The 25,546-nt window shown below is 41.9% G+C and overlaps 1 protein-coding gene across 1 annotated transcript in view; it reads left to right on the top strand.

The window, feature by feature from the left end:
- BGN (biglycan) overlaps positions 1-24,319 on the top strand; it is a 76,412-nt gene extending 52,093 nt beyond the window's left edge. Inside the window, exons 3-8 of the mRNA XM_070741377.1 lie at positions 3,387-3,499; positions 4,591-4,804; positions 10,225-10,335; positions 12,017-12,110; positions 19,828-19,966; positions 23,356-24,319. Coding sequence (XP_070597478.1) covers positions 3,387-3,499; positions 4,591-4,804; positions 10,225-10,335; positions 12,017-12,110; positions 19,828-19,966; positions 23,356-23,553 — 869 coding nt within the window. The 3' untranslated portion in view covers positions 23,554-24,319. The remainder of the gene's footprint in view (positions 1-3,386; positions 3,500-4,590; positions 4,805-10,224; positions 10,336-12,016; positions 12,111-19,827; positions 19,967-23,355) is intronic.
- Positions 24,320-25,546: the final 1,227 nt, after the last annotated feature.

The following is a 25,546-nucleotide window of genomic DNA, read 5'->3' as shown; positions in this document are numbered from 1 at the left end:
GGAGGGAGGAAGGACAGCTGGGTATGGAATAGCTCATGGTATATTTGTACATGTGGAGCTCTAGGTCTAGGTCATGATGTATGTTGGGAAGATAATCAAAGGACGCTTCTGCCTGGATTCATTTCCCTTCTCCGACCGCTGCAAATATTTCAACGCTGGCCATGCAAACATCTTCGCTCTGGCTCAAAATGCTGAGATCGGAGCTCTCACCAGCTGAGCAACGCAAGAGAGCCAGACCTGGCGTTTCGCCAGTGGCCCATTTTCTGAGCACAATAGCTCCTGAAGCAACACACCTTTTTTTTTTTTGCTCTGTTCTAGACAGAAAGAGGACAATCACATTGCCGAAGGCACTTCTGTTTTATCCAAACCAGTTCCGGCTGGTGGTGGCCGTGTGCCCCTCCACACTCTCAATTGGAGCTCTTCCCCACCTTCTGTCCCATCAGTTTCTTCCATGTGATCCATTTTTTTGACAGCAGAGAGCAAGGAAAGAACATGATGCATACAAGGCATTCGGCCTCTGCCCTTGAGCTATACATCATCCTTAAATATGCAGTTCCCCTGTACTAGGACATGAAGCAGCTTCTCAAGACAATTCAGGGGAGCCCAGCTCTTGAAAGTCAGCAGGCCACCACAGTTCGTGAGGAAACAGCGAGTCTTATAAAGGTGGCTTATGGCTTCCTATAGTGGCTTAGGTACAACAGCATCAGCCAGGTACAGTGGTATCTCTACCTACAAATGCCTCTACTTACGAACTTTTCTAGATAAGAACAGGGTGTTCAAGATTTTTTTGTCTCTTCTCAAGAACCATTTTCCAATTTACAAACCCGAGCCTCCAAAACTGTAACCGGAAAAGGCAGGGAGAAGCCTCCGTGGGGACTCTAGGAATCTCCTGGGAGGAAACAGGGCCGGAAAAGGCAGGGAGAAGTCTCCATGGGGCCTCTCTAGGAATCTCCTGGGAGGAAACGGGGCCTCTGCCCTCCCTCTGGTTTCCCCAATCACACACATTATTTGCTTTTACATTGACTCCTATGGGAAAAATTGCTTCTTCTTACAAACTTTTCTACTTAAGAACCAGGTCACAGAACGAATTAAGTTCATAAGTAGAGGTACCACTTTATAACTGAACAACAGTGCTTGGTGGATCATATGCCCTCCACATATTGATCCAGAACTAACTGTCAGGCAGTGCGATACTCTAAAGTCAGAGCTATCCCATTTTTGTGTTCTTTTTCTTGTGGACATTTGCAACTTTCATGTTGTGAATGCACTCCTGCTGTGCTGAACTGTCTCAAGTCATTGGCTCACAGGTGTGTGGAAAAGCCCCACACTGCTGCTTTATGTTGTCAATCCTAGGTGATATTCCATTATATTACCATATACGGTAAAAGAAGGGTGTAAGCATGTTGAATGCTGAGTCATAGGGTGTAAACTGCAATCTGATTGGGCCAGAGCATTATAAAATGCAAAGCAACTCTACAATGATTCTATCTATGTCTGTTGTTGCTGGTAATATTGTTAGTTGGCTGGCTGGAGCAACTTGAGCATGAGTTAAGATATTGAGTTAGAGCTATAGTGTTGATACAGAGAAACCTGGATTGGTTTAGTGTAAGTAAGTTTTATTGCATTTAGATAGAGTAAAGTTTGTTCCTGTAAAGTAACTAAGACTAAAACAGAAGATATTTTGCTTGCACTGAAGAGTAAAATTATATACTACTGTTTTTCTACAAAAGCGTTTTCGTTATTTTTCTGCACTGGTTCCTAAATTGCCACGCTATAAATTCTTGTTTCTTGGCAAGTCCTATTGCAATGATGGCAAACCTATGGCATGGATGCCACAGATGGCACACAGAGCCATATCTGCTGGCATGCGAGCTGTTGCCCTCGCTCAGCTCCAATGTGCATGTGTATTATTATTATTATTATTATTATTATTATTATTATTATTGGATTTGTATGCAAACCAGCTGGTTTTTAGCTTGCACAGAGACTCTGGGAGGGCGTTTTTGGCTTCCAGAGAGCCTCCGGGGCTCCAGGGAGGATGTTTTTACCCTCCCCTGGCTCCAGGGAAGCCTTTGGAGCCTGAGGAGGACAAAACACGAGCCTACTGGGCCTACCAGAAGTTGGGAAACAAGCCATTTTGGGCCTCCAGAGGGCCCCCCAGGGGGCGGGGGAAGCTGTTTTTGCCCCTCACAGGCAATGAATTATGGGTATGGGCACTCGCACATGTGTGAAAGCGCACACTTCTGCTCTTTTGGCACCCGAGGAAAAAACAGGTTCACCATCGGTGTCCTACTGCGTCCCAAAGCAGTAGTGGGTTCTAAATGCTGTTGTGCATGCGCACAATACTTCTGTGCATGCGCAGAAGCATCCCAGGTGGGTGGCCAGAGCCTCCCGCCGCTGCTACTATTGGTTCACAGAACTGGGCCGAACTGGGAGCAACCCACCGCTGGAGCAAAGAAACTGGAAAGCATCCTGGCTTACAAGGGCTGCCCCCTTTTTCAGTTCTCCTGGTCATCCATGATGCTCTCTACCTCAATCAGCCACCCAACCCAATCAGTGATTTTAATTAAAAAAAAAAAATTAGATTGGTATGTTGCCCCTCTCCAAGGATTTTATTTATTTTATTAGTTTAATTACACTTCATGCTACTTAGGAAAAGGGGGAGGAGTGGTGGAATACTTATTGCTAATATATTTATAGGATTTGCAAGGGTTTTTTTTAAAAAAAAAATTCACTGACAAATTGTAAAACAAGAAGAACTTGAATACTGTATTTCCCCCCATTGCTAGGGTAGATAGTCTTATCAACATAGGATGTAGCTAAGAACAGTTTCCCCCGGAACTGTACTAAACAAATAATTCCCTCAACACTGTCAGACTTTTTACTAAGTCTGCAATTTTATTTCTACTAGTTTTTTCTCATCATTCCTATTATCCCTTTCCTCCCACTTAGGATTGTATGGCTGTAATTTGTTGCTTGTATCCTAAGACTTTTATTAATATTGATTGTTTCTTCACTGCTTAGTTGACCCCTATGACAATCATTAAGTGTTGTACCACATGATTCTTGACAAATGTATCTTTTTCTTTTATATACACTGAGAGCATATGCACCAAGATAAATTCCTTGTGTGTCCAATCACCCTTGGCCAATAAAATTCTATTCTATTCTAATGTGTGGGGCTGAGTAGCCAAGTACAAAAGAAGCCAGGGCTCCAGAGTCTTAATTTCAGCAGGGCTAAATTCATTCTCTTCTCTGTGATTCACAGTACAGGGCCCCGTCCATTTTGGCTTTCCAGTATTGTGTAGCTGATCCCATTTTAACCCGGCCAGGTAGCCAATTCTGACTTTCTGACCCACCTGTTTTTGTTCCCCCCCCCCCCCCAGGTCTCAAGCAAGTGCCTAAGGAAATCTCGCGAGACACCACATTACTAGATCTGCAAAACAACCACATTACGGAGCTGCGCAAAGATGACTTTAAAGGGCTCTCTCGCCTTTATGTATGTACCTCCCCACTTCTGATGGATACAAGCAGGACAGAAAAACCTAGCTGGGTCCACTCTGAATACTCAGTATAGTAGCTTCACTTAGATGTAGCCAGTGAAGGGCTACCAAATTTTTTACTACCACACTGTGGGTGCGGCTTGTACATGATGGCTTGCATTTTCTTTCAATGTCTTTCAGTGCAAATTGGGTGCTCTGGGGTGGAGCTCTATTTTTGCTACCCCATTGAGTTGTTGTCCCCCCAATCCGGGCAGTAGCCCACCCTTGGGTGTAGCACTAAAATCTATTCGTTCTGCCAGGTCTGGAACCTGGAATGCTGAACTTCTGAACACGAATGGCCTTCAATATTTGCAACTTCCAGTTTTCTCAAACACCTGGGATTAAAGCACAGCTTCCTGGAAATCCTGAGCCACTGGCTATATTCTTTCTCATGATACTTTGCTAAAAGATTTCTGGAAATCTAATTCCCTTCCTTAAATTGTATTTTTAAGTGCAAACAATTGCATGTATCTTCTCTATAATATTGCTTCTTTCTTTATATGTTACCTTCTGCAAGCGGACTTGGGAAGTGTGCAAATTTATTTATTTATTGATTTGATTTGATTTTTTATGCCGCCCTTCTCCTTAGACTCAGGGCGGCTTACAACATGTTAGCAATAGCACTTTTTAACAGAGCTAGGCTATTGCCCCCACAATCTGGGTCCTCATTTTACCCACCTCGGGAGGATAGAAGGCTGAGTCAACCTTGAGCCGGTGATGAGATTTGAACCGCTGCCCTTCAGATCTAGTCAACTTCAGTGGCCTGCAGTACAGCACTCTACCTGCTGCGCCACCCCAGCAAATACCTTATTTGAACCAGTAGGAGGCTGGTATCTAATTTCTCTGCCAGACTTCCTCACAAATTTCTCTAGCTGCAATAATTAGTCACCAGGATAATAATAATTATTATTTATTAGATTTGCATGCCGCCCCTCTCGGGAGACTCAGAGACTCCGGACTCTATAATGGACTCTACCTTCTTACATCTGTGTCAGCACATGCTTAAATGCTGCTCACATGTCACCTCTTTCTGTGACTCTATCCACAGGCCTTGGTATTGGTGAACAACAAGATCTCCAAAATCCATCCAAAGGCTTTTAGCCCTCTGAATAAGCTGCAGAAACTCTACATCTCCAAGAACAACTTGGTGGAGATTCCTCCTAACCTGCCCAAATCCTTGGTGGAACTCCGGATCCATGAGAACAAAATCAAGAAGGTCCCTAAGGATGTGTTCAATGGGCTCCACAACATGAATTGCATTGGTGAGGCATCAAGCCACTTCCAACTTTTCTTTCCCAAAGCCATGCTTTGTGTTTGCTCCTTTTCTTTAGGAACATTAGAATGCAGAATGTAGTTCTTTAGAATGCAGAAAACTGCACTCAATATTGTATGGCATGTTGGTTGGTCCTTTAAAAAAGAGGTTACTATCAAGCAAGACTAGACCAAAAGGCCACTGCAACTCTGTGTTCCCAATGTTACCTAATGTTTCGGAAAAGCAATTATACACTAACAATTTATTCAGTAGTTAAGTAAGTCAATTTATATTCTGACTTTATTTGCCTTCCTGGCATTCATTTTCATAACCATCTTTCTCTGCATAAATACTTAGCAAGGGGGGGGGGGAGATAGGAAGAGAGAGAAAGAGAGAGAAAAAAGAGAGAGAGAATAGAATAAACACTAAAAAATCAATTGGCTAAATTTACACAGAGGTCCTTTTTCCATTGTTCATGTGAACAAATAAAAAAAAAAATCAAGAACAGAGAGTTCACAAATTTTTTCTCCATCTTTCCAAAGAACTCTAAATTTGCAAGCCAGCAATTTGGGAGGAATAAATTAGGGTTTGGGTTCAGATGAAGTTTGAGGGTGTTCATTTCTGGTTTATTTAGTTACTTGGGAACAAAGCATGAGTGGGAATCTGCATATATATTTTTTCTTTTTAACTGTGCTCATTAAGTAAGCTTAAGAATTGATTAAAGCACAAACCACAAAAAGTTGAGCATTTCTGTTAGAAAGTCAAATATAAGTCAAACTCAATCCTTGAGTCCTTTGGGATTGGGCGGCATAGAAGTCAAATAAATAAATAAATATTCACAAAATTATTCTACTGCTCCTGAAAGGACTTTTATATGCTTGGATCAGCTTTGGAAAACTTCTAAGCTTTTAGAGTACTTTAAACTGAGGAGTTCTCTCCCCTCCCCCCAAATCCGACTCATTCAAAATATGATGCCATAATAAACAATATCCATTATCTCTTTCAAAATCCCATCAGGATTTTTAGGGCCTTTCCCCGCCATGACTGAGTTTATTTGCTAATTAGACACCCTTAACTTGGCAGAAAACTGCACCACCAGTAAATTTATGTTCCCACCTCCTTGTTCTAATCCCTGTCCTGCTTCTATTGCATCGACTCAAAATCTGCTCCAAAGGATATTGCCCTAAATACACAACTGTAGTTTGTGATTGATCAAGGGATTGATCAAACCCTTCAGCGCTCTTGTTAACTGTAGGGAAAACATCTGTCAGTCTCAGCACAGCAGCAGGAACAAGATGGGTGTGACGTCATTAGGGGTCTTTGGGGCATTGCTGGGCTACTTTGTGTACCCCTTCCCCCATATCCCTTTCAGGTGCACCTCAAGCTGAATTACAGTTTTTTTAAAAAACACAATAAGAAACACAAAGGGAAGTGAGTCACTTTCAGCATTTCCTGGGAGAGTGGACCATCATTGCAGCCTTGCATGAATTCAGCAAGGCTACAGTACAACAACAGAGAGACACCAAACTCAAGGCCAGCAGGATTGCTCTGGAAATAGCAAAGAACGAGCCCGTGTTGCCTCTGCCAGTGAAAGCAGAGCTCATTTTTGCTGGCAGAGGGCTGCAGGAAGCTGTCGTGGCTGAAAATGGAGGGCCCCTGGGCTCCATTTCTACCGCAGTATTGGGTTGCTAGCTGGTATGAGCCACAAAAAATAGAGCTGTAGAGGCTTGCAATGCTGGTGTGCAATGCGCAGGAAGCAAAATCTCACAAGAGGAGGCGTCAGAGAGATTTCAGCAATTTTTTGCTTTTGCACATGCGTGGAAGCAAAAAAAAAAAATCACCCAAATCTCATGCACGTGCACATCCACTTGTGAGATTCTGCTTCCTGAGCATGTGCAGAAGCAAATCTCGCTGGGGCCCATGTGCGTGCATGCCGGTGATGCGTAGCTGTCCGCACATCGTTCTGGTGGTGGCAGTATGTAGCAACCCCTTTGGACACATAGCCAAATGGTGGCAGAACAAGGAGACTGGCGACTTGAAAAGAGGAGGAAATCCATCATGAACCTGAAAGCCAGCATATTGCCCCCACAATCCAGGTCCTCATTGTGATCCTGCTGTATAGATCACTGGTGAGACCACATTTGGAATACTGTGTTCAGTTCTGGAGACCTCACCTACAAAAAGATATTGACAAAATTGAACGGGTCCAAAGACAGGCTACAAGAATGGTGGAAGGTCTTAAGCATAAAATGTATCAGGAAAGACTTCATGAACTCAATCTGTATAGTCTGGAAGACAGAAGGAAAAGGGGGGACATGATCGAAACATTTAAATATGTTAAAGGGTTAAATAAGGTTCAGGAGGGAAGTGTTTTTAATAGGAAAGTGAACACAAGAACAAGGGGGCACAATCTGAAGTTAGTTGGGGGAAAGATCAGAAGCAACAGGAGAAAATATTATTTTACTGAAAGAGTAGTAGATGCTTGGAACAAACTTCCAGTAGACGTGGTTGGTAAATCCACAGTAACTGAATTTAAACATGCCTGGGATAAACATATATCCATCCTAAGATAAAATACAGGAAATAGTATAAGGGCAGACTAGATGGACCATGAGGTCTTTTTCTGCCATCAATCTATGTTTCCATGTTTCTATGAAAGTACCCAAACTAGCATTTCTGTGCTCATTCCCATTACTAGCAACCTGACTTAGATCTCCTGTGCTAGGAGTAGTGAATTGCAATGGATGATATACATCGAGTCTGTAGTTGGATAGAATTAGAATAACAGGGGAAACACTATTTTAACATCAATTCTGCTAAGGACAGTTTAAGACTGCCCTGCCTCATTCATGGGCCGGGGTGCAAAAATGATGGCAATATCAGTAGGACGAGGGAGAAAATTGCATTTATTATATATGAAGGGATTGGATACTGCAGCCTAGAGGTTAATTCTCTGCCTTACAAGGCGAAGGTTGCAGGTTCAAGTCCCAGTGAGGGTATGGCTAGCTGATGAGGCCAAAATAAGGCCGAAATAGATCTATCCTAATCTCCCTTAATTTTCAAATTCAGCAAAAAAAACATGTAACATATATATATATGACGGTCTTGGCATATATGGGTTTCTTCCCGTGTAGGATTTAGAGATTTCTGGCAACGTTTCGACGAGGTCCCACTCGTCATCTTCAGGCTGGTGCTTCTGTCCTTGTTCTAGGGCGACCACAGTGAAGACAGGAAGAATATATATATATATATTGTATCATAGTTAAATGCATCTGAGGACCCTGCCGCTACTACTACCTACAAGACTACTTGGAGAAAAACACCCCAATTGCTCCACCCGTAAATTTGTTTAAAAATGCAAATGATCCGATTGATTTAAAGCGTGAAATTAAATATGCATATCTTATTCTGTTAACATCGCCATTGCATTTAACGAACGCTTAATTGCTTTTCCATAAGCTTTGAGGGTGGAACTGCGTGTTTCAGGCAAGCAATTACAATTTGATTTTTCCCAAGAAGAAAAAAAAAAGGGAGGGGGTTTCAAGAAAGGGTAATTTCGAACTGAGTTGGAAGAGGGTGGGAGGAGATGGGCCTTACTAATCCATAATCAAATAGAAACAGATTGTACTTTTGGCTCCTAAAGATTGATCACGATGTGCAGTATCTGTCTCACCATGTTTGTAACCCTTTGCATTCATTCTTCCTTTACATGGTTATCTTAAAGAGAGAAGGAAAAGGACACCTAAATACCATATTTTTCAGAGTATAAGATACACCGGAATATAAGATGCACCTTAGTTTTGGGGGATGAAAATAGGAGGAAAATCTGCCTACCAGTATTCATCTGGCTAGCATCCTTAGTCTGGTCAGCTTCAGCACATTATTTTATCCCCTGATTAGGGTTTTAAAAAAACTTATTTGGAGCAAGTAGCAATGAAAAAAAGCCTGCAAAGACTTAGGGCTGGAAAAATATTTTTTGCAGAGGGTAACAGTGAAAAAGCTAGCAAGCCAGTAAGAACTGGGAAGATGGTTAGCACTTTGTTAGGGCTGGGGGAAAAAACCTTCGAAAAAGCTACATTCCGAGTATAAGATGCACCCAAATTTTCAGCCGCTTTTACCGAGGGAAAAGGTGTGTCTTATACTCCAAAAATAAATTGAGTTATTTAAGATATGCCATAATAATAATAATAATAATAATAATAATAATAATAATAATAATAATAATTTATTAGATTTGTATGCCGCCACTCTCCGAAGACACGGGGCGGCTCACAACAATAACAAAAAACAATATTACAGTATAGCGAAACAAATCTAATATTAAAAAAGAAGCATATAAAACCCTATCATATTTAAAAATCAAACAACACATACATACCAAACATAAAATGTAAAGAGCCTGGGGGAAAGGTGTCTCAACTCCCCCATGCCTGGTGTTATAGGTGGGTCTTGAGTAATTTACGAAAGACAAGGAGGGTGGGGGCAGTTCTACTCTCCAGGGGGAGTTGATTCCAGAGGGCCGGGGCCGCCACAGAGAAGGCTCTTCCCCTGGGGCCCGCCAAACAACATTGTTTAGTCGACGGGACCCAGAGAAGGCCAACTCTGTGGGACCTTATTAGTCGCTGGGATTCGTGCGGTAGCAGGTGGTTCCGGAGATATTCTGGTCCAATGCCATGTAGGGCTTTAAAGGTCATAACCAACACTTTGAATTGTGACTGGAAACTGATCGGCAGCCAATGCAGGCCATGGAAGATAAGTTGCAGAAGAGGTCTTAGTTGATTTTTAAAAAAATATATTTATTTATTGATTGATTGATTGTATGGCAAACATGGAGTTATAGTAGTTCAACTGTTAATATCCAGTCCACCCAGCCATTCAAGAACAAGGTGGTCTATGTTGAAAAAAATCAAGACATTAGGCCAGTATAAGCTCTTGATGGGCATTGAACACAATGTGGTTGATATTTAGTCGAGAGGCACCACAGTCACCCTGAGAGGTGGAGACAAGACCCCACTAAAACAATGAGTCCTGGCAGACACCATGTTGGGTACGGATCCTGTTCGGAGTTGACCAATGCTGGCGAGGAAGATCAAAACCAGCTCTTTTTGTGTAGAGTCGTCTATGTATCTGCCTGTACCTGAGCTTTCAACAGCATGTTTGGCCTTCCACAGTGTGTTGACGTTAAAGTTGTTAGGCAGCTGTCGAGCGAGTACCAAAGAGAGGCTTCCTGGACTTAAGCCTGCCAATTGATAGATGAGCAAGATCAGCACAGGAAGAAGTGGATTTCTAATAATTTTGTTGTATTCCTTCTGCCATGTATATATAAATTAGCCAGGAGTTCTACAAAGATGTCAGACAGCTCGGTTGAACCTGGATCTGATAAAGCCAAACGCTGTTGTTCTAATATGTCATCCTTACTTCTTTTTGCAGAGATGGGTGGAAACCCTCTGGAGAACAGTGGGTTTGAACCTAGCGCCTTTGACGGCCTAAAATTGAACTACCTGAGGATCTCAGAAGCAAAGCTCACTGGCGTTCCCAAAGGTGATATATTCTCCATCTTGTCTCTTCTCCATATCTACCTCTTAATAAAATTCAGGGCTACAGCTTCTCTCAGCTTTTAATCCTGGAAGTAATGCGGATGTCAGGGTTGCAAGTAACAGTCAAAAGCTCTGAGGCCTGGAGTTCCCTCAAAGAAAGATTTTATTAGGAATGCCACCTTGGCACAATTGGTGAAAACCCGACACTGAAGGACTCAAGGTCCCCCCCATCAAAAGTTCATGCCCTCCAGGTCACACGTCCATCACATGGCCCAATCAGGTCCCGGTGCTCCTTCTGGCTGTCTTTGGTCCACACCTTCCAAGCACCTGGTGGGGACGTCCTTGGCTCCCACAGGAAAGAATGTTATTTTGGCTACACTTCCCCCCACCCAACTATCTCTTTAAATTCCCACAGCTACAACTGGCATTTCTGTGGCAGCCCTGGAGATTTCCAAAAATGGTCTCAGGACTGACAGCTGAACTATTTTGCTTTTTTCAAAGAATACTGAATTCAGCTGAATCCAGGAACACAACAGTGACTCAAGAAGGAGACCATAGTTTAAAAAAAAAAAAAAAAAAGACACAGAGTTCTTTATTTTCCCATATCCTTCCCTGGTCTCTTCACCCCAAAACCCATCTTTCCTTTCCCTGCAAGGATTCTTTTTTGAATTCTCTAATTTCAAATCATGTGTGATGGTTAATATTTAATGTTAGACCCTGAGAGGCAAAACTCCTTGCAATTTCCAGGAAATCACACACAACTCAACTATGAGGTATTGATTAGCCATCTATTCCTAAGTTTGGTGACACATTGAATGGCATAGTACCAATATCCTGTTGAAGCTTTACGGGTTGTTCCATCTCCTTCCAAATTCTGTTTCTTTCCACTGGGATCAGAACTTTTTCATAAATACTAAATAGAAATGGAATTCTTCTCCTGTTAAGGAAAATTTCTCCTTTTCTGTAGACCAGCCCAAATGTTCTGGTCTCAGAACATTTCAAAATGCATTAGTCCTCGACTTATGACTACAATTGAGTCCAAAATTTCTGTTGTTAAAGTGAGACATTTGTTAAGCGAATTTTTACAATCTTTCTTGCCACAGTTGTTAAACGAATCGGTGCAGTTGATAATTTAACAACACGGTTGTTAAATGAAACCAACTTCCCCATTGATTTTGCTTGTCAAAAGGTCACAAAAGGGGATCATATCACCCTGGGACACTGCAACGGTCATAAGTATGAATCAGGTGGCAAGCATCTGAATATTGATCCCATGATCACGGGGATGCTGCAAAGGTTGTAACTCTGAAAAATGGTCATAAGTCACTTTTTTCGATGCTGTTGTAACTTTGAGCAGTCACTAAATGGACTGTTATAAGTCCAGGACTACTTGTTTTGCTACATCCCATTTTATTTCATTTGCAGCATCAATCTCAGCTCAAACCATTCGTGGCAGGGTTCATTCAACAAAACAAACTTATTTGGTTAATGATGATTCAATGCTATATGTGAACTCAGGCCCTTGAGTTAAACCAGGTAACTGTAAAAGTCAGCTAACCATTTTTAGTGCATTATATAAATAGAGTTTTTCTCTTTTTATTGTTGGTTTACCTGTTTTGAAGCACTGTAAGAATGCTGTGGATTTTACAAAGGCTAATGTTAGCCTACTCTTCTCCTCCAACCAGATCTCCCTGAAACCTTAACCGAGCTACATCTGGACCACAACAAGATCCAAGCAATTGAATTAGAGGATCTGATCCGCTACTCCAAAATCTACAGGTAGTGTGAATAGGAGAGTCATTCTTGAAGAGCTTGCCAGGATTATGCAGAAGAATTTGGGGCAAAAGTAGGAAAGTTACTAATCTCCAGAGGTTACAGAACAACTTATCTCACTATTGGCTAAGCTATCTGCAGCTTTTATGAGTCACAACATCTGGGAAACCCCCAATTAGTGAATGACTGTGATATAAGGCAGTTGATTTCAGACTATACAACATAAAGAGCAGAAATAAAAATAAGCTTATTTATTTTAAAAAAGGGAATTATCCACTATAATGCCACTATAATACCACTATATAATGCATTGGTAAGGCCACACTGGGAATACTGTATTGTTTTGGTCACCATGATGTAAAAAGGATGTCGAGACTCTAGAAAGAGTACAGAGAAGAACAACAAAGATGATTAGGGGACTGGAGGCTCAAACATATGTTGGGCAGAGTTTCAGGGCAAACAAGATTTATCATATGAACATTTATTTTATTTATTTATTTATTTATTAGATTTGTATGACGCCCCTCTCCGGAGACTCGGGGCGGCTAACAGCAATAATAAGACAGCGTACAATAATAATCCAATAATAAAAACGATTAAAAACCCATTAATATAAAAACCAAACATACAGACAGACAGACATACCATGCATAAAATTGTAAAGGCCTAGGGGGAAAGAGTATCTCAATTCCCCCATGCCTGGCGGCAGAGGTGGGTTTTAAGTAGCTTACGAAAGGCAAGGAGGGTGGGGGCAATTCTAATCTCTGGGGGGAGTTGGTTCCAGAGGGCTGGGGCCGCCACAGAGAAGGCTCTTTCCCTGGGTCCCGCCAAGCGGCATTGTTTAGTTGACGGGACCCGGAGAAGACCCACTCTGTGGGACCTAACTGGTCACTGGGATTCGTGCAGCAGAAGGCGGTCCCTGGGATAATCTGGTCCGGTGCCATGAAGAACAGTTGCAGGAACTGGGTATGTCTAGTTTAATGAAAAGAAGGACCAGGGGAGACCTGATTGCAGTGTTCCACTATCTCAGGGGTTGCCACAAAGAAGAGGGAGTCAGCCTATTCTCCAAAGCAGCTGAAGGTAGGACAAAAAGCAATGGGTGGACACTAATCAAGGAGAGAAGCAACTTTGAACTAAGCAGGAAATCCCTGACAGTTAGAACTATTGATCAGTGGAACGGCTAGCCTCCAGAAGTTGTGAATGCTGGAAGTTTTTAAGAAGATGTGGATAACCATCTGTTGGAAGTAGTGTAATATCTCCTGCCTAAGCAGGGGGCTGGACTAGAAGACCACCAAGGTCCTTTCCAACTCTGCTGCTATTATTATTATTATTATTATTATTATTATTATTATTATTATTATTCTACTTCAAGTCTGTCCACAGCTCCTCATTGTGCACTCTAAGCAAGGAATCCGAAGCAGTTCCCTTCTTCAAAGTGAGTTGCACAGAAGAAGGAAAAAAAGCAAAAGCAGGGAATACAATAGTGGGAGGCAAATCTGTATTTTATCAAGTTGACAAAAATGTGTTGAGAAAATAGGGAACGTGTTCAGAGTGAAATTACAGTAAAGGTTATTTTTTTTAAAAAAAAATTGAAGGGCTGTTCCTCTTTTGCTGGTCATCCTCATAAAATACAGTATATCAAGTACAGTATATATTGATACAGCTATTAGTTTCCTAGAAATGCGATTCTCAGCACCATGTAACAAAAACACTTTGTCTCTGGCATTGAACCTTCTTTATTTTTATTTATTTATTTGTTTGTTTGTTTGTTTGTTTGTCAAACAAGTATAGTATTATAGTACATATTAACATAACATAAGTAGAGCGTAGTAATAGAAAGGATAATAAGACAGTAGGACAGGGACATTAGGCACAAAAGTGCACTTATGCATACCCCTTACAGACTTCTTAGAAAAGGGGAGAGGTCAATTGTAAATAATGTAAGGTTGAAGATTTTGGGGTTGGGGGAAGCAACAACAGAGTCAGGTAATGAGTTCCAGGCAGTGACCACTCTATTGCTGAAATCGTATTTTCTGCAATCAAGTTTGGAGCGATTTACATTCAGTTTGTATCTATTATGTGCTCTTCTGTTGTTGTTGTTAAAGGTGAAGTAGTCACTGACTGGGAGTACATTATGATGTGTGATTTTATAAACAACAGTTAAATCAGTTTGGAGACAATGTAGTTGTAAATTTTCTAGATTTAGTATTTGAAGTCTGGAGGAGTAGGGGAATTTGTTACATGAGGAGGAGTGAAGGACTCTTCTTGTGAAGTATTTCTAGACTCCTTCAATTGTATTAATATCTGATATGCAGTGTGGATTCCACACAGGTGAGCTATATTATTCTATATTCTATATTCTATATTCTATATTCTATATTCTATATTCTATATTCTATATTCTATATTCTATATTCTATATTCTATATTCTATATTCTATATTCTATATTCTATATTCTATATTCTATATTCTATATTCTATATTCTATATTCTATATTCTATATTCTATATTCTGTTTCCTTTTCCTCTGACTTTATAATCCCAAGGTCTTTGCCTGGGATAACTTCATGTTGACCACAAAGTCACAAAAATGCCATATATGGAGTTAGAAGGACCGAGGGAGGAGGTTCATTGAGTTTTAACCTTTGTGCACATATAAACAAAGCTGCACAATTTCTCCCATAACTTGGTAGCTGGCAGAGTGATTCTATCTTGGAGGTTTCTGCCTAGAAGACCCCTTTGTCTGCTGAGGGCAATCTGCCCAGGTGCCAAGCATGGGACAGAAGTCAACTTCTATCCTCCTAATCAAAACCTTCTGCAAATTATAGCTAAAACTGAGGAGTTTAGATCTTCGAGAAACGTGTATTTGAAGCACAGGTATCCAGAGGTGGGCTGCTAAGGTGGAATGGCGATGTGTGCTCGCCCCTGCGTGTCCAAACGTGATTTTGCTACCTGCCCAGGTGCAGTGGCGTAATTACGTTGGACTCTGCTAGCACTCAGAGCCTTGGGGGCGAGCACACATCACCATTCCACCTTAGCAGCCCACCTCTGCAGATATCTATGAAGTAGCAAAACAGTAACTGCAAAGAGAAAACAATTCAAAACACAAAAGTAGAGCCTTTTGACCAGCCGGTGCCCCAAAGATACAACCAACCATTCATCCCCTTGTTCCTATCTTGCAATCCCTCTACAATCGGGCAATAAATTCTGGTTTGGTATTTAAGAGGTACATTTCTTTAAAAAGTTTTACCAAATAAAAAAAGGAGAAGAAATGGAAGGGAAAGGAGAGAGGAGCTCTGTTAAAACCAAGGAGAACCCTCTGAGTACGCGAAGACTCGTTCCACTTCTCTGTTTCTATACCTACAACATCAATCTTCTCCTACCAGTGTCACTTCGTGGGAGATCTGGAGTGCCACCCTCTCATTTTTCCTTTTTTTGGGGTGTGTTGTGTGCCACAAAAGCACTCCTTCGGAATCTTTAACGGACTAAAACGTTAAAAATGTCTGAGGGTTTAAAATATCCACCCAGCTCAGCTGTGGTCTCCCTAGCAACAAGCTCCTGAGAAATTTCTACTGCCACCCTCCACCCCTGCCCCCAGGCTGTAGGTGAAAGCATTTTCATCCACGCTCGGTGATTAGTCGAGCTGCGGTTCGTGACCCTGCTCCTCCAAGCTGGAGAAGAGCTGCGACTGTATGAGGTCATCGCAAGTAATCTTCCATGGTTCAGACTAGCAGAAGGTATTCCAAGCATGAAAGGCAGACGTAGACCCTACTAGCACAGCGTGCTCAGTATGGTGTATTATTAAGGGTGACCATGTGCAATTGTGCCAGATGGTTCCTTTCTTTCCCCCCACTCCCTATCATGAATGACTTAAAACATCCACCGCCAAGGCGTTCAAGTTATCGAGTGATCTCTACATCACTGACTAACCAAAGAAACGCATCTAAAGCAATCAACCAACAAAAGATGATGGCTGGGTGGATGTGATAAACAAATTGGACGCACAATTTCAATATATACTTCAGCCACTAGAGGGGGCAAAAGGTATATTTTTCAGCCATGGGTGTTCTGGTTCCTTTCCTTGAAGCATTTTGATCTGAAGAAGCAAACTTAATCAGGAAAAGCCTTTTATAAGAATTTGCTTTCCCTGCCTCTCAAGGGGCCTTTCCTTTCATCACTTCTGTTGCATAAAAATCAGACAAAGCCCAAAAGGATTTAAGGTCCTCAATTCAGGATTGAATCTCTCCACTTTTGATTTTTATACGTTGGTTTTGGGCTGATTGGGATGCAATAAAAGGAGAGGAAAAAATATTTGGAGGTGGTTTTTGTTTTAATGTTAGTAGCAGCTCAGCAGCTTGCCTGCAGTGCTAGAAAAAGGATTTAATTTTTCCCTTTGGGTTGCTCCCCATATTGAATCAGCACCCAAAGTTGTTACTGTCCCATACGATCAAACCTAGTGCCCATTGGAGGCCCACATATTTAACTGCATGGGGCAGTCCTAGCCTTGGAAGAGACACCGTTTGGAGAACAACCACAGCAGGGACATGATTTATCCTCTGCTTTTGTCACACTGCACTCCCTTGGGGACCAGCTCCAATATTTTGGAGGAAGAAATTCAAGTTGAAGCCATACCCAGGAAGCTTGGCAGTTTTTCCATGCAGGGAAATCACTTATCTTAAAACTGGCCTTATTTCACACAAAGTTGCATATAGAGCACTAATACCTTTGGAGTGCAGCTTTCGGACACACAAACTTTCCCAACTCCCATGTGTATTCTGACGTGGTACAGCACTGTTTTTCAACTCATCCACTTTAAGATCTGGGGACGTCAATTCCCAGAATTCCCAGCTTGCAATCCCTAGCCACCAAAAACACTGGGGCACAATTTTTTGGTTGTTGTTTTTTTTTAAAGGAAGGTTCTGTTGCGTTCCCTTCTGTTTAAATAGGCTCCAAAATTGCATCGCCAGCCACAGTGGCAATGTAGATTTTCATATCTTACATTAAACAGCAGCCCAAATCCTTCTGCATCTCCTTCTCACCTTTTCCTTTACTGGCCCACTTATCCAATCCTTAGCTGCAGTTGCTTTGGTGCACCGAGACGTCTGCTTGCTGCATGAAGGAATGAGGTAGCTAACTAGAGAGAATCAGACAGAAGATGGCAGCGTAATCATACATTTGCTCTTCGTCTTCATTTGGACGTTGAAACGCCTGTACCCGGATGCCCTAGGGCCTAGGCCCAGACTGATTGGTCTTTGTTTTCTCATTCATCACCCTCTTCATCTGGCATCTGTAATGTTTCAATATAGATTAGATTTAGATCAGATTTATTGGATTTATATGCCGCCCCTCTCCGCAAACTCGGGGCGGCCCACAACAATAATAAAAAACAGCACAGTACATAATACCAAATCCAATGCCCACCAATCTAATTACAATTTAAAATTAGTAATCTCATAAAAACAGTATATATAAAAACAGGCACACAGTCAATCAATCATCAACATGATTGCCTGAGCTTCGATATGGAGTCTGTAATAAAAGCTTAGAACTAGGGCGCCTAAAACACGATTTGAGTATTGCCCACAAGATCATATGCTGCAACCTCCTACCGGTCAATGACTACTTCAGCTTCAACTGCAACAACACAAGAGCACGCAACAGATTCAAACTTAATTTTAACCGCTCCAAACTTGACTGTAAAAAATATGACTTTAACAATCGAGTTGTCGAAGCTTGGAACTCATTACCGGACTCAATAGTGTCAACCCCTAACCTCCAACATTTCTCCCTTAGACTATCCACGATTGACCTCTCCAGGTTCCTAAGAGGTCAATAAGGGGTGTACATAAGTGCACTAGTGTGCCTTTCATCCCCTGTCCAATTGTCTTTCCTTTATCTCATATATCATATATATTTTCTTCCTTTCATATATCTTCTCCTCTATTTTTACATATTATCTTTATATATATATTACTTCACGTCTATTCTCTTCCATATGTATTGTGTATTGGACAAATGAATAAATAAATAAAAAATAAAATATAGACAGATACATCTTTGATGGATAAGCTGCAAAAAAAGTAATCAGGACAAAAAAGAAGTCTGGTTTTCATATTTTTTCCTTTCCCTCGGCTCAGAGAGAGAGCCAAATGGGATTTGCTCCTGTCTACATACTGTACACTGTTCATAAAGTGGAAATTGACTAAGTTCACACATAACCCTAAACAAGTAAGAGCCAAAGTGATGAAGTGGTGAAGATCAGTGATGGGAGGAACGGGACGCAGTGGGGGTAGTTAGTTTATGCACTATTTATTGAATACTTAATAGTTTTTTAATTGTCCTTCCTTCTATAGTACCTTAGTATGATCCTTAAGTACTTTTAAAATAGGAAATAATTAAATATCATGTTTTTACCCCTAAGCGCTTTAATCCTTTTAATCATTATCTAGAACTGAACTTTTATAGCAATTAAAGAAAATTGAGCTATTTGCCTAATCTGTTATCATACTAAACCTTGTGGGTTCAGTACAAAACTTTAAAATGTTACTGTGCTCCTCAACAAATAATGCTGTCCATCATTTGTCCTTTTTGCGGCTATTCAAATAATGTGACTTAATCAACTGAAAAAGAGTCCAAGCACCTATTTGAAAACTTATCTTGGTCAGTAAGCCACTCCTACCCAGTCACATGACCTTTAAACCACCCTAGTCACATGATTGTCAAGCCATTCCCACTTGGTCACTTGGCTGTCAAGCCACTCCTACCTGGTCACATGACCATCAGGCCACACCCACAAAATAAGCCACGCCCATAGTGTAGCAGTAAAAATTGTGGTAGCCCCTCACTGGTGAAGATGCTAGACTCAGGCCAGGAAGCCTCTGTTTCAACATTAACTCAGTTACAGAAACTACTTCAGTGATTTTGGGTCTGTCTATTAGCACTCCCCAACGTTTATGAGGGGGGAAATTAGAATGTTGTATACAAGTTTTTCTCAACTTACAACAATTCATTTAGTGACCATTCAAAGTTACAACAGCACTGAAGAAAAGTGACCCATCACAAGTTTTCATACTTACAAACATTGCAACATCCCTCTGGTCATGTGATCAAAATTCCGATGCTTGGCAGCTGGCATGTATTTATGGCTGTTGCACTATCCTGGGTCATGTGATTACTCTTTGTAACCTTCCCATCACCAGAATTCCATGCACATTTTTGCAATCAAGGCAGACCAACTCCGACAAAGATTTCACAGCTGAAGGAAACATAGAAGATTGATGGCAGAAAAAGACCTCATAGTCCATCTAGTCTGCCCTTATACTATTTCCTGTATATTTTATCTTAGGATGGATATATGTTTATCCCAGGCATGTTTACATTCAGTTACTGTGGATTTACCAACCACGTCTGCTGGAAGTTTGTTCCAAGCATCTGCTACTCTTTCAGTAAAATAATATTTTATCACGTTGCTTCTGACCTTTCCCCCAACTAACCTCAGATTGTGTCCCCTTGGAAGGAAAAGTTAGAAAAGTCTTTATTCTTCCATTTCATGGATCTTCCCCACCTCTGAATTTCAAGACTTCCAGTAATTTGAGAAACAACTTTGGGACAGAGTGGTGGCGTAGGAGGAGGAAAAACACCTCACTGGCAGAGTGAGAGAGTGAAGTGATCTTCTGCACAAGTTGGCATCACGCTAAATCTCCATTTTCTCTCTTTCATAGATTGGGCCTCGGACACAACAATATCCGCATGATTGAGAACGGGAGTCTTGCTTTCTTGCCCATCCTACGTGAGTTGCACCTGGATAACAACAAGCTCTCAAGAGTCCCCCCAGGATTGCCTGATCTCAAGTTTCTGCAGGTATCTGATAAGAAGCAGTTCTGTTGTGGTGAAAAAAGAAAGGCCTTGCACTTAGGCAGGGGGAAAAAAGACACACCAAATGCACAGGTACAAAACACAGTGCCTGGCTCAACACCTGTGAGAGGGATCTGGGTGCTCCACTTAAATATGAGCCAGCAGTGTGCTGCAGCAGCCAAAAAAGTCAATGCAGTCGCAGATGGCATCAACACAAGACTCGTGTCAAGATAATGAGAAGTGATAGTGCCTCTCTATGTAGCACTAGTGAGGCCATGCTTGGAATACTACATCTGCTTCTGGCCACCATCATACAAAAAAGATACTGAGATCCTAGACAGAGTCAGACAGAAGAGCAACAAACATGACAATGGGTCTAGAAGTTGGACTATACAATGAATGCCTAAGGCAGTGGTTCTCAATCTGGGAGTCAATTTGGGGGGTCAAATGACCATTTCACAGAGGTCGCCTAAGACCACAGGAAAAGACAAGTGTTAGGAACTAAAGCTTCTATTCTGGCACCTTGGAACATATTTTTACAATCCCACCAATCAGGCGTTTACACTGGGCGTGTCCCTCTGACCTTCCTGCCAATCAGTTTAAAGGTCTGTTGGGAGAATTAGTGCTAGACTTATGGTTGGGGGTCCCCACAACATGAGGAACTGTATTAAGGGGTCAGGGCATTAGAATGGTTGAGAACCACTGGCCTAAGGGAACTAGGTATGTCCTTTACCAATCCATATATTGCCTTTACAGTTCCAAACTGTCTTTCGTATCCTTCCTTTTCCATACTGAATATGGTTCTGTTGCACTGCAGGTCCAGAACTATGATTCTGCAGCCCAGCGAACTGATTTTGCAAATTCTCTGTGGTGCATTAAAAACAATGTACCATAATTGTCTATATTCTCTACAGTTTCACGAGCAATAATAATGGCTATTTGCTTGGAGTTTTAAAATGTACTAGACAACCCATGACCCTTTCGGTTATCTTTTCAAATATCCTTACCAGATCCTTCAATACTTACAATAATGGCAGAGCTTTTAATGTAATTTCTTAGGCTTCAGAGATTTCATCAAGTGTTTCTCATGGGCCACCGAGTGTATCTAAATGTGAAACTTGAACACTAGATCCAGTTTTAGCATACAGATAGGTCTCTATGAGATTCTCAATCATCCATGTCAACACATTCACATTCTTCAGTCAACACAACATACATTCACACTTTATACCCCAAAATACACCAAGGCAAAAGGCTTGTCCACCCCAAGGATAAAACACCCCCAACACAGGTGTAGGGAAAGTTGGCTCTTCTATGACTTGTGGACTTCAACTCCCAGAATTCTTGAGCCAGTCAGGCCAGCACAGGAATTCTGGGAGTTGAAGTCCACATGTCATAAAAGAGCCAACTTTGCCCATCCCTGACCCAACATTGGGGCAACAAAACAGTCACTTCATAAACACATGGCACAACATGGGAGAACAAACCCATCAGGACAAGGTCCACCTGCATTTAAAAGACAAAGACCACTCCACATTTTGGACAGAGAGGACCGCTGATTCAAAAGAGGGCTCATAGAGGCCATTGACCAACCTTCTCTTAACAGAGAGGCAGGGATGTAGCATCATCCATCTCCAGTCTACAACACAGTCCTTTCAATAGTTTCAAGAAGGCTCCACACCCATTTGCACTACTCGGGTGACCCTAAGGCAATGCTTCTCAATTATTTTTTGTTACCCCCCCCCCAAGAAGAAATAAACATTTTGCGTCCCGCTCACTCTCCGGCGGGATGATTGTTTGCAATATTCAGCATGTTTTCGCTGAAAAAACTCAAGCAGCTTATCAGCATGATTGGAATGTACTGTATTTAGGTGACACCTTAATTTATTTGGCTTCATGCTGTCCGCTGCCAACATTTTTAGACACAGTAAACATTCTGGTCTTTCCTCTTCTCCCACCATAGTCTCAGTGGAGCCAAATGCTACATAGGCTTCGCCATATTTCCTCATCTTAGCTTCTGGGAGACTTACATTTGTCTCATTATCTCCGTCTCTCTCCTCCTTTCTTTTCATCCCTGTTAAATATTTTTCCATGGTGTCTCTTAAGGGTTTGTTATCTGCACTTCATATCTCCTGCTCTGGGCTGTGTGCTATTGTTTGGTGCAAAAACACCCTACTCCCTGCAAGGCAAAAAAAGCACATTCCCTGGGGCCACATGCCCCCCCCCCGCATTGCTCCATGCCCCCCCAGGGGGCCCTGACCCATTATTTGAAAAACACTGAAAGGACAAAGATAAACCTCCGTTGGCCTCAACATCTCTAAAAAAACACCAATGACCAGCTGTCTGCAAGGAGTATAAATCCTTCCATTCCCCACCATCTGGTCAGAGCTGAAGAAGCTTCTTGGAGGAGCAGTGAAACATCTTCAAAGAAAAACAAGGAAGTCCAGTTGCCTCTTGAAAAAGCACCTATGCAGATGAATCTTTCCATTGACAAGTGTTAAGATCTGAACTGATGTACAGGTAGCCCTCAACTTACAACCATTCATTTAGCGACTGTTCAAAGTTTCAATGGCACTGAAAAGAATGACGGATGACTGGTCCTCACATTTGTGACTGTTGCAGCATCCGCATGGTCATGCAATCAAAATTAAGAGTCCTTGGATGTATGATGGTTGCAGTGTCCGGCAGTCATGTGATTGCCATTTGTGACTGTTCTGCCGATCTCTCTGGTAGGAGCCTCCCGAAAATTCAAGGATACAAATTTCAGACACACACACGTTTGAAAATTCAAAACAATGTTCTTTATCACAAAATTCAAAATAAACTAAGCACTCTTTTTGTATTGCAAAGAGCACTCTTCCCAAAACAATCAGGTAGTCTGTACAATTTCCCTTAAGCAGTCATTAAGTACTTAGCTAGCAGCTGTGAAGAAACTTCACACCCCTTCTTCTTCCAAGGAAGTGACACACACACACGTTGCTCTGCTTTGGTTTCAAAGGCGTGAAAAATCAACAAAGTCCAGAAAACAGCAACACACGATTCCTGAAGAACTTAGACTTATATACCGCTTCACAGTTTTTTACAGCCCCCCTCTGAGCAGTTTACAGAGTCAGCCTATTGCCTCCAATTGTCCTCATTTTACCCACCTCCGAAGGACGGAAGGCTTGAGCCTACTGAGATTCGATCTGCCCAATTGCAGTCAGCCGGCAGTCAGCAGAAGTAGCCTGCAGTACTGCGCTCTAACCACTGCAGTCACCAGGGCCCTTAGAAGTCCTGGCGCCCCAATTGTGTCTGTCAATTGAAGACTCCTTTTGTTTAAGATAAATGTCGCCATTGACGAAGGTAAGCCCAGTTGACCCTCCGCTTCTAACCAATCCTTCTGTCTTCTTCCACAGGTGGTGTACTTGCATTCCAACAACATTACTCATGTCGGTGTTAACGATTTTTGCCCTGTGGGCTTTGGGGTAAAGCGTGCCTCCTACCATGGAATCAGCCTTTTTGGCAACCCTGTGCCTTATTGGGAAGTCCAACCAGCCACCTTCCGCTGCGCCACTGACCGCCTGGCTATCCAGTTTGGCAACTACAAAAAATAAAAATGAAAAGATCAAGAATAAACGAGGGAGGGAGGGTTGGGTAGAGGGGCAAGGTAAACCCAATGGGGGAAAAGAGGGGTGGGAGTAGGGAGGGGGATGTGAATCAGGCAATGGTGAAATGAGGCCGGTTCTGGAGAAGTGGGAGTCACCAGTAAGGTCATGCTAATAAAAAATAAACAAAGCCAAGAATTGTTGACTTCTATGAGCCCAGCCAATGTCCGGGATAGATCAAGGGATGGGAAGGAAGTCCACAAAGCAAAAGGAAGAGAAATAGATGAAGATCTTACAATATGGTCCATTTAACTAGCCTACATTAGTTCTGCATTTGAAATCAGCTCATTATGATCTGCAAACAAGTACTTGTCTTTCTAGTTTCTAGTTCCAACAGATTTGATGCTACTGCTGGCTTCTCTGGGGCAAAATAGGGGGTGGAAGGGTGGGAATCGAAGGGGTTTGGGGCTATAGTTTTGTTTGCATGAGAGTCCGCTCTATCAGACTTGCTACACTGGTATATTGTTGATTTGTGATTGACTTATGTGCCCCTTGAATTTAGCAGCTTGCAGTATGGATGTCATTTTCTGACCGCAACCATCATATGTTATAGAATGTGTTGGGTGATCCAATGAATTCTGTTTCTGCATTTATTTAACTTGCAAAATCAGCCTCTGTATTATCTTTTATAAAAAAAAAACACAAGAGGAAGATACCTCTATATAATGTACATCAATCTTATACCAATTAAACTATCATGGCTCCTGCCAAAGTATCCTAGGAATAGTTTGGTGACCTCAACAAATTCCAAGATTCCTTGGGAAAAGAAAATGATTAAACAGACTGAAACCTATACTGTGGCTTCTCTATACCTAAGCCTCCACCATCCAATCTCTGGCAATCTGGCTTCTAAACCAGGGTGGCTGGAGAAGCACCCATTATTCTAGTCTTCGTTACTTTAGAAAAATAGACCTTGTGAATTATCCTATACAATGTATAAGTGGCCTGTCTTGATATCTGGAAATGCTGGTTGGTTGAGAAGATGAAGATGAGTGAGCCACTGTGAGGTGGGATTTTGGGCTCATCCATCAGCAGTAACAATGACCACAGCATCAACAATCGTGTGCAGATTCTGCTACCACCGAAGTCCCTGGCTTCAGTACAAATCAAAGTTTAAGGCCCTTTGTTCAACTCGGGTTGAACATTTCAGCAAGGGTAGACAGATGATGGAAGAAACACCACCCCCTTTGGGTGGGGTTTTTTTCTTTCTCTCAAGTAAGAGAGGACCATCATGTCTCCTGTTAGCCATGCCTTACACCGAAGAAGACAATGAAAGTAACTTGTGGGTGCACCCAAGATCCAGAAAAGTTTTCTCAATTCACTGTCCCCATTCTTCTCTACCCCTCCTTCTTCTGCCTTCGTTTCCTCCAGAAAAGTGAAGTGGAGACTTGGTCCCTGCGGCCACATCCCCCTCAAAGTGTTTTGAATATCATTAGATGTATGTCACCACCAACATCCTGGTTGCTTGGTTTCCTGAGGCCCAAATGCTAAGACGCATTTAGAAGAGGTATTCATTGCTATATGCAGAGAATATAATGAGGGGTCCAGCAATGCTGCCCTACATTGGAAACTGACCTGTCTTTTCCAATTTAGTTTTCTGTCTTACAAGAACATTCAGAAGAAGGAAAAAAATGCTATAGAGGTAAATAATGGAATAACTTCAGGAGATCCTTTAGTTGGTAACTCCGAGAAGCATTTTGTCCAAAAGTCTTAGAGGCTGAGGGTTAATGGACATGTATCAGTTGGGGTTGGCTCTTCAGCTCCAATCTGATTCACTGATCTGAAGATTTGAATGGTTAATTTGATTAGCTTGGATCTGATTCAAAGAATTGAGTCTGCCTGATTTTCTGAATTGATGGGGGGGAAGGTTTTTGCTCATGCTCAAAAGCCATTCTGTGCATAGGCAAATCAAGTTTTCCGGCATCCTGACCTTTTGATCCAA

Source organism: Erythrolamprus reginae, chromosome 2 (assembly GCF_031021105.1).
Source record: "Erythrolamprus reginae isolate rEryReg1 chromosome 2, rEryReg1.hap1, whole genome shotgun sequence".
In the NCBI taxonomy this organism is placed as follows: domain Eukaryota; kingdom Metazoa; phylum Chordata; class Lepidosauria; order Squamata; family Dipsadidae; genus Erythrolamprus; species Erythrolamprus reginae.
The sequence above is the reverse complement of the archived record's forward strand: the minus strand, read 5'-3'. Positions and strand labels throughout refer to the sequence as shown.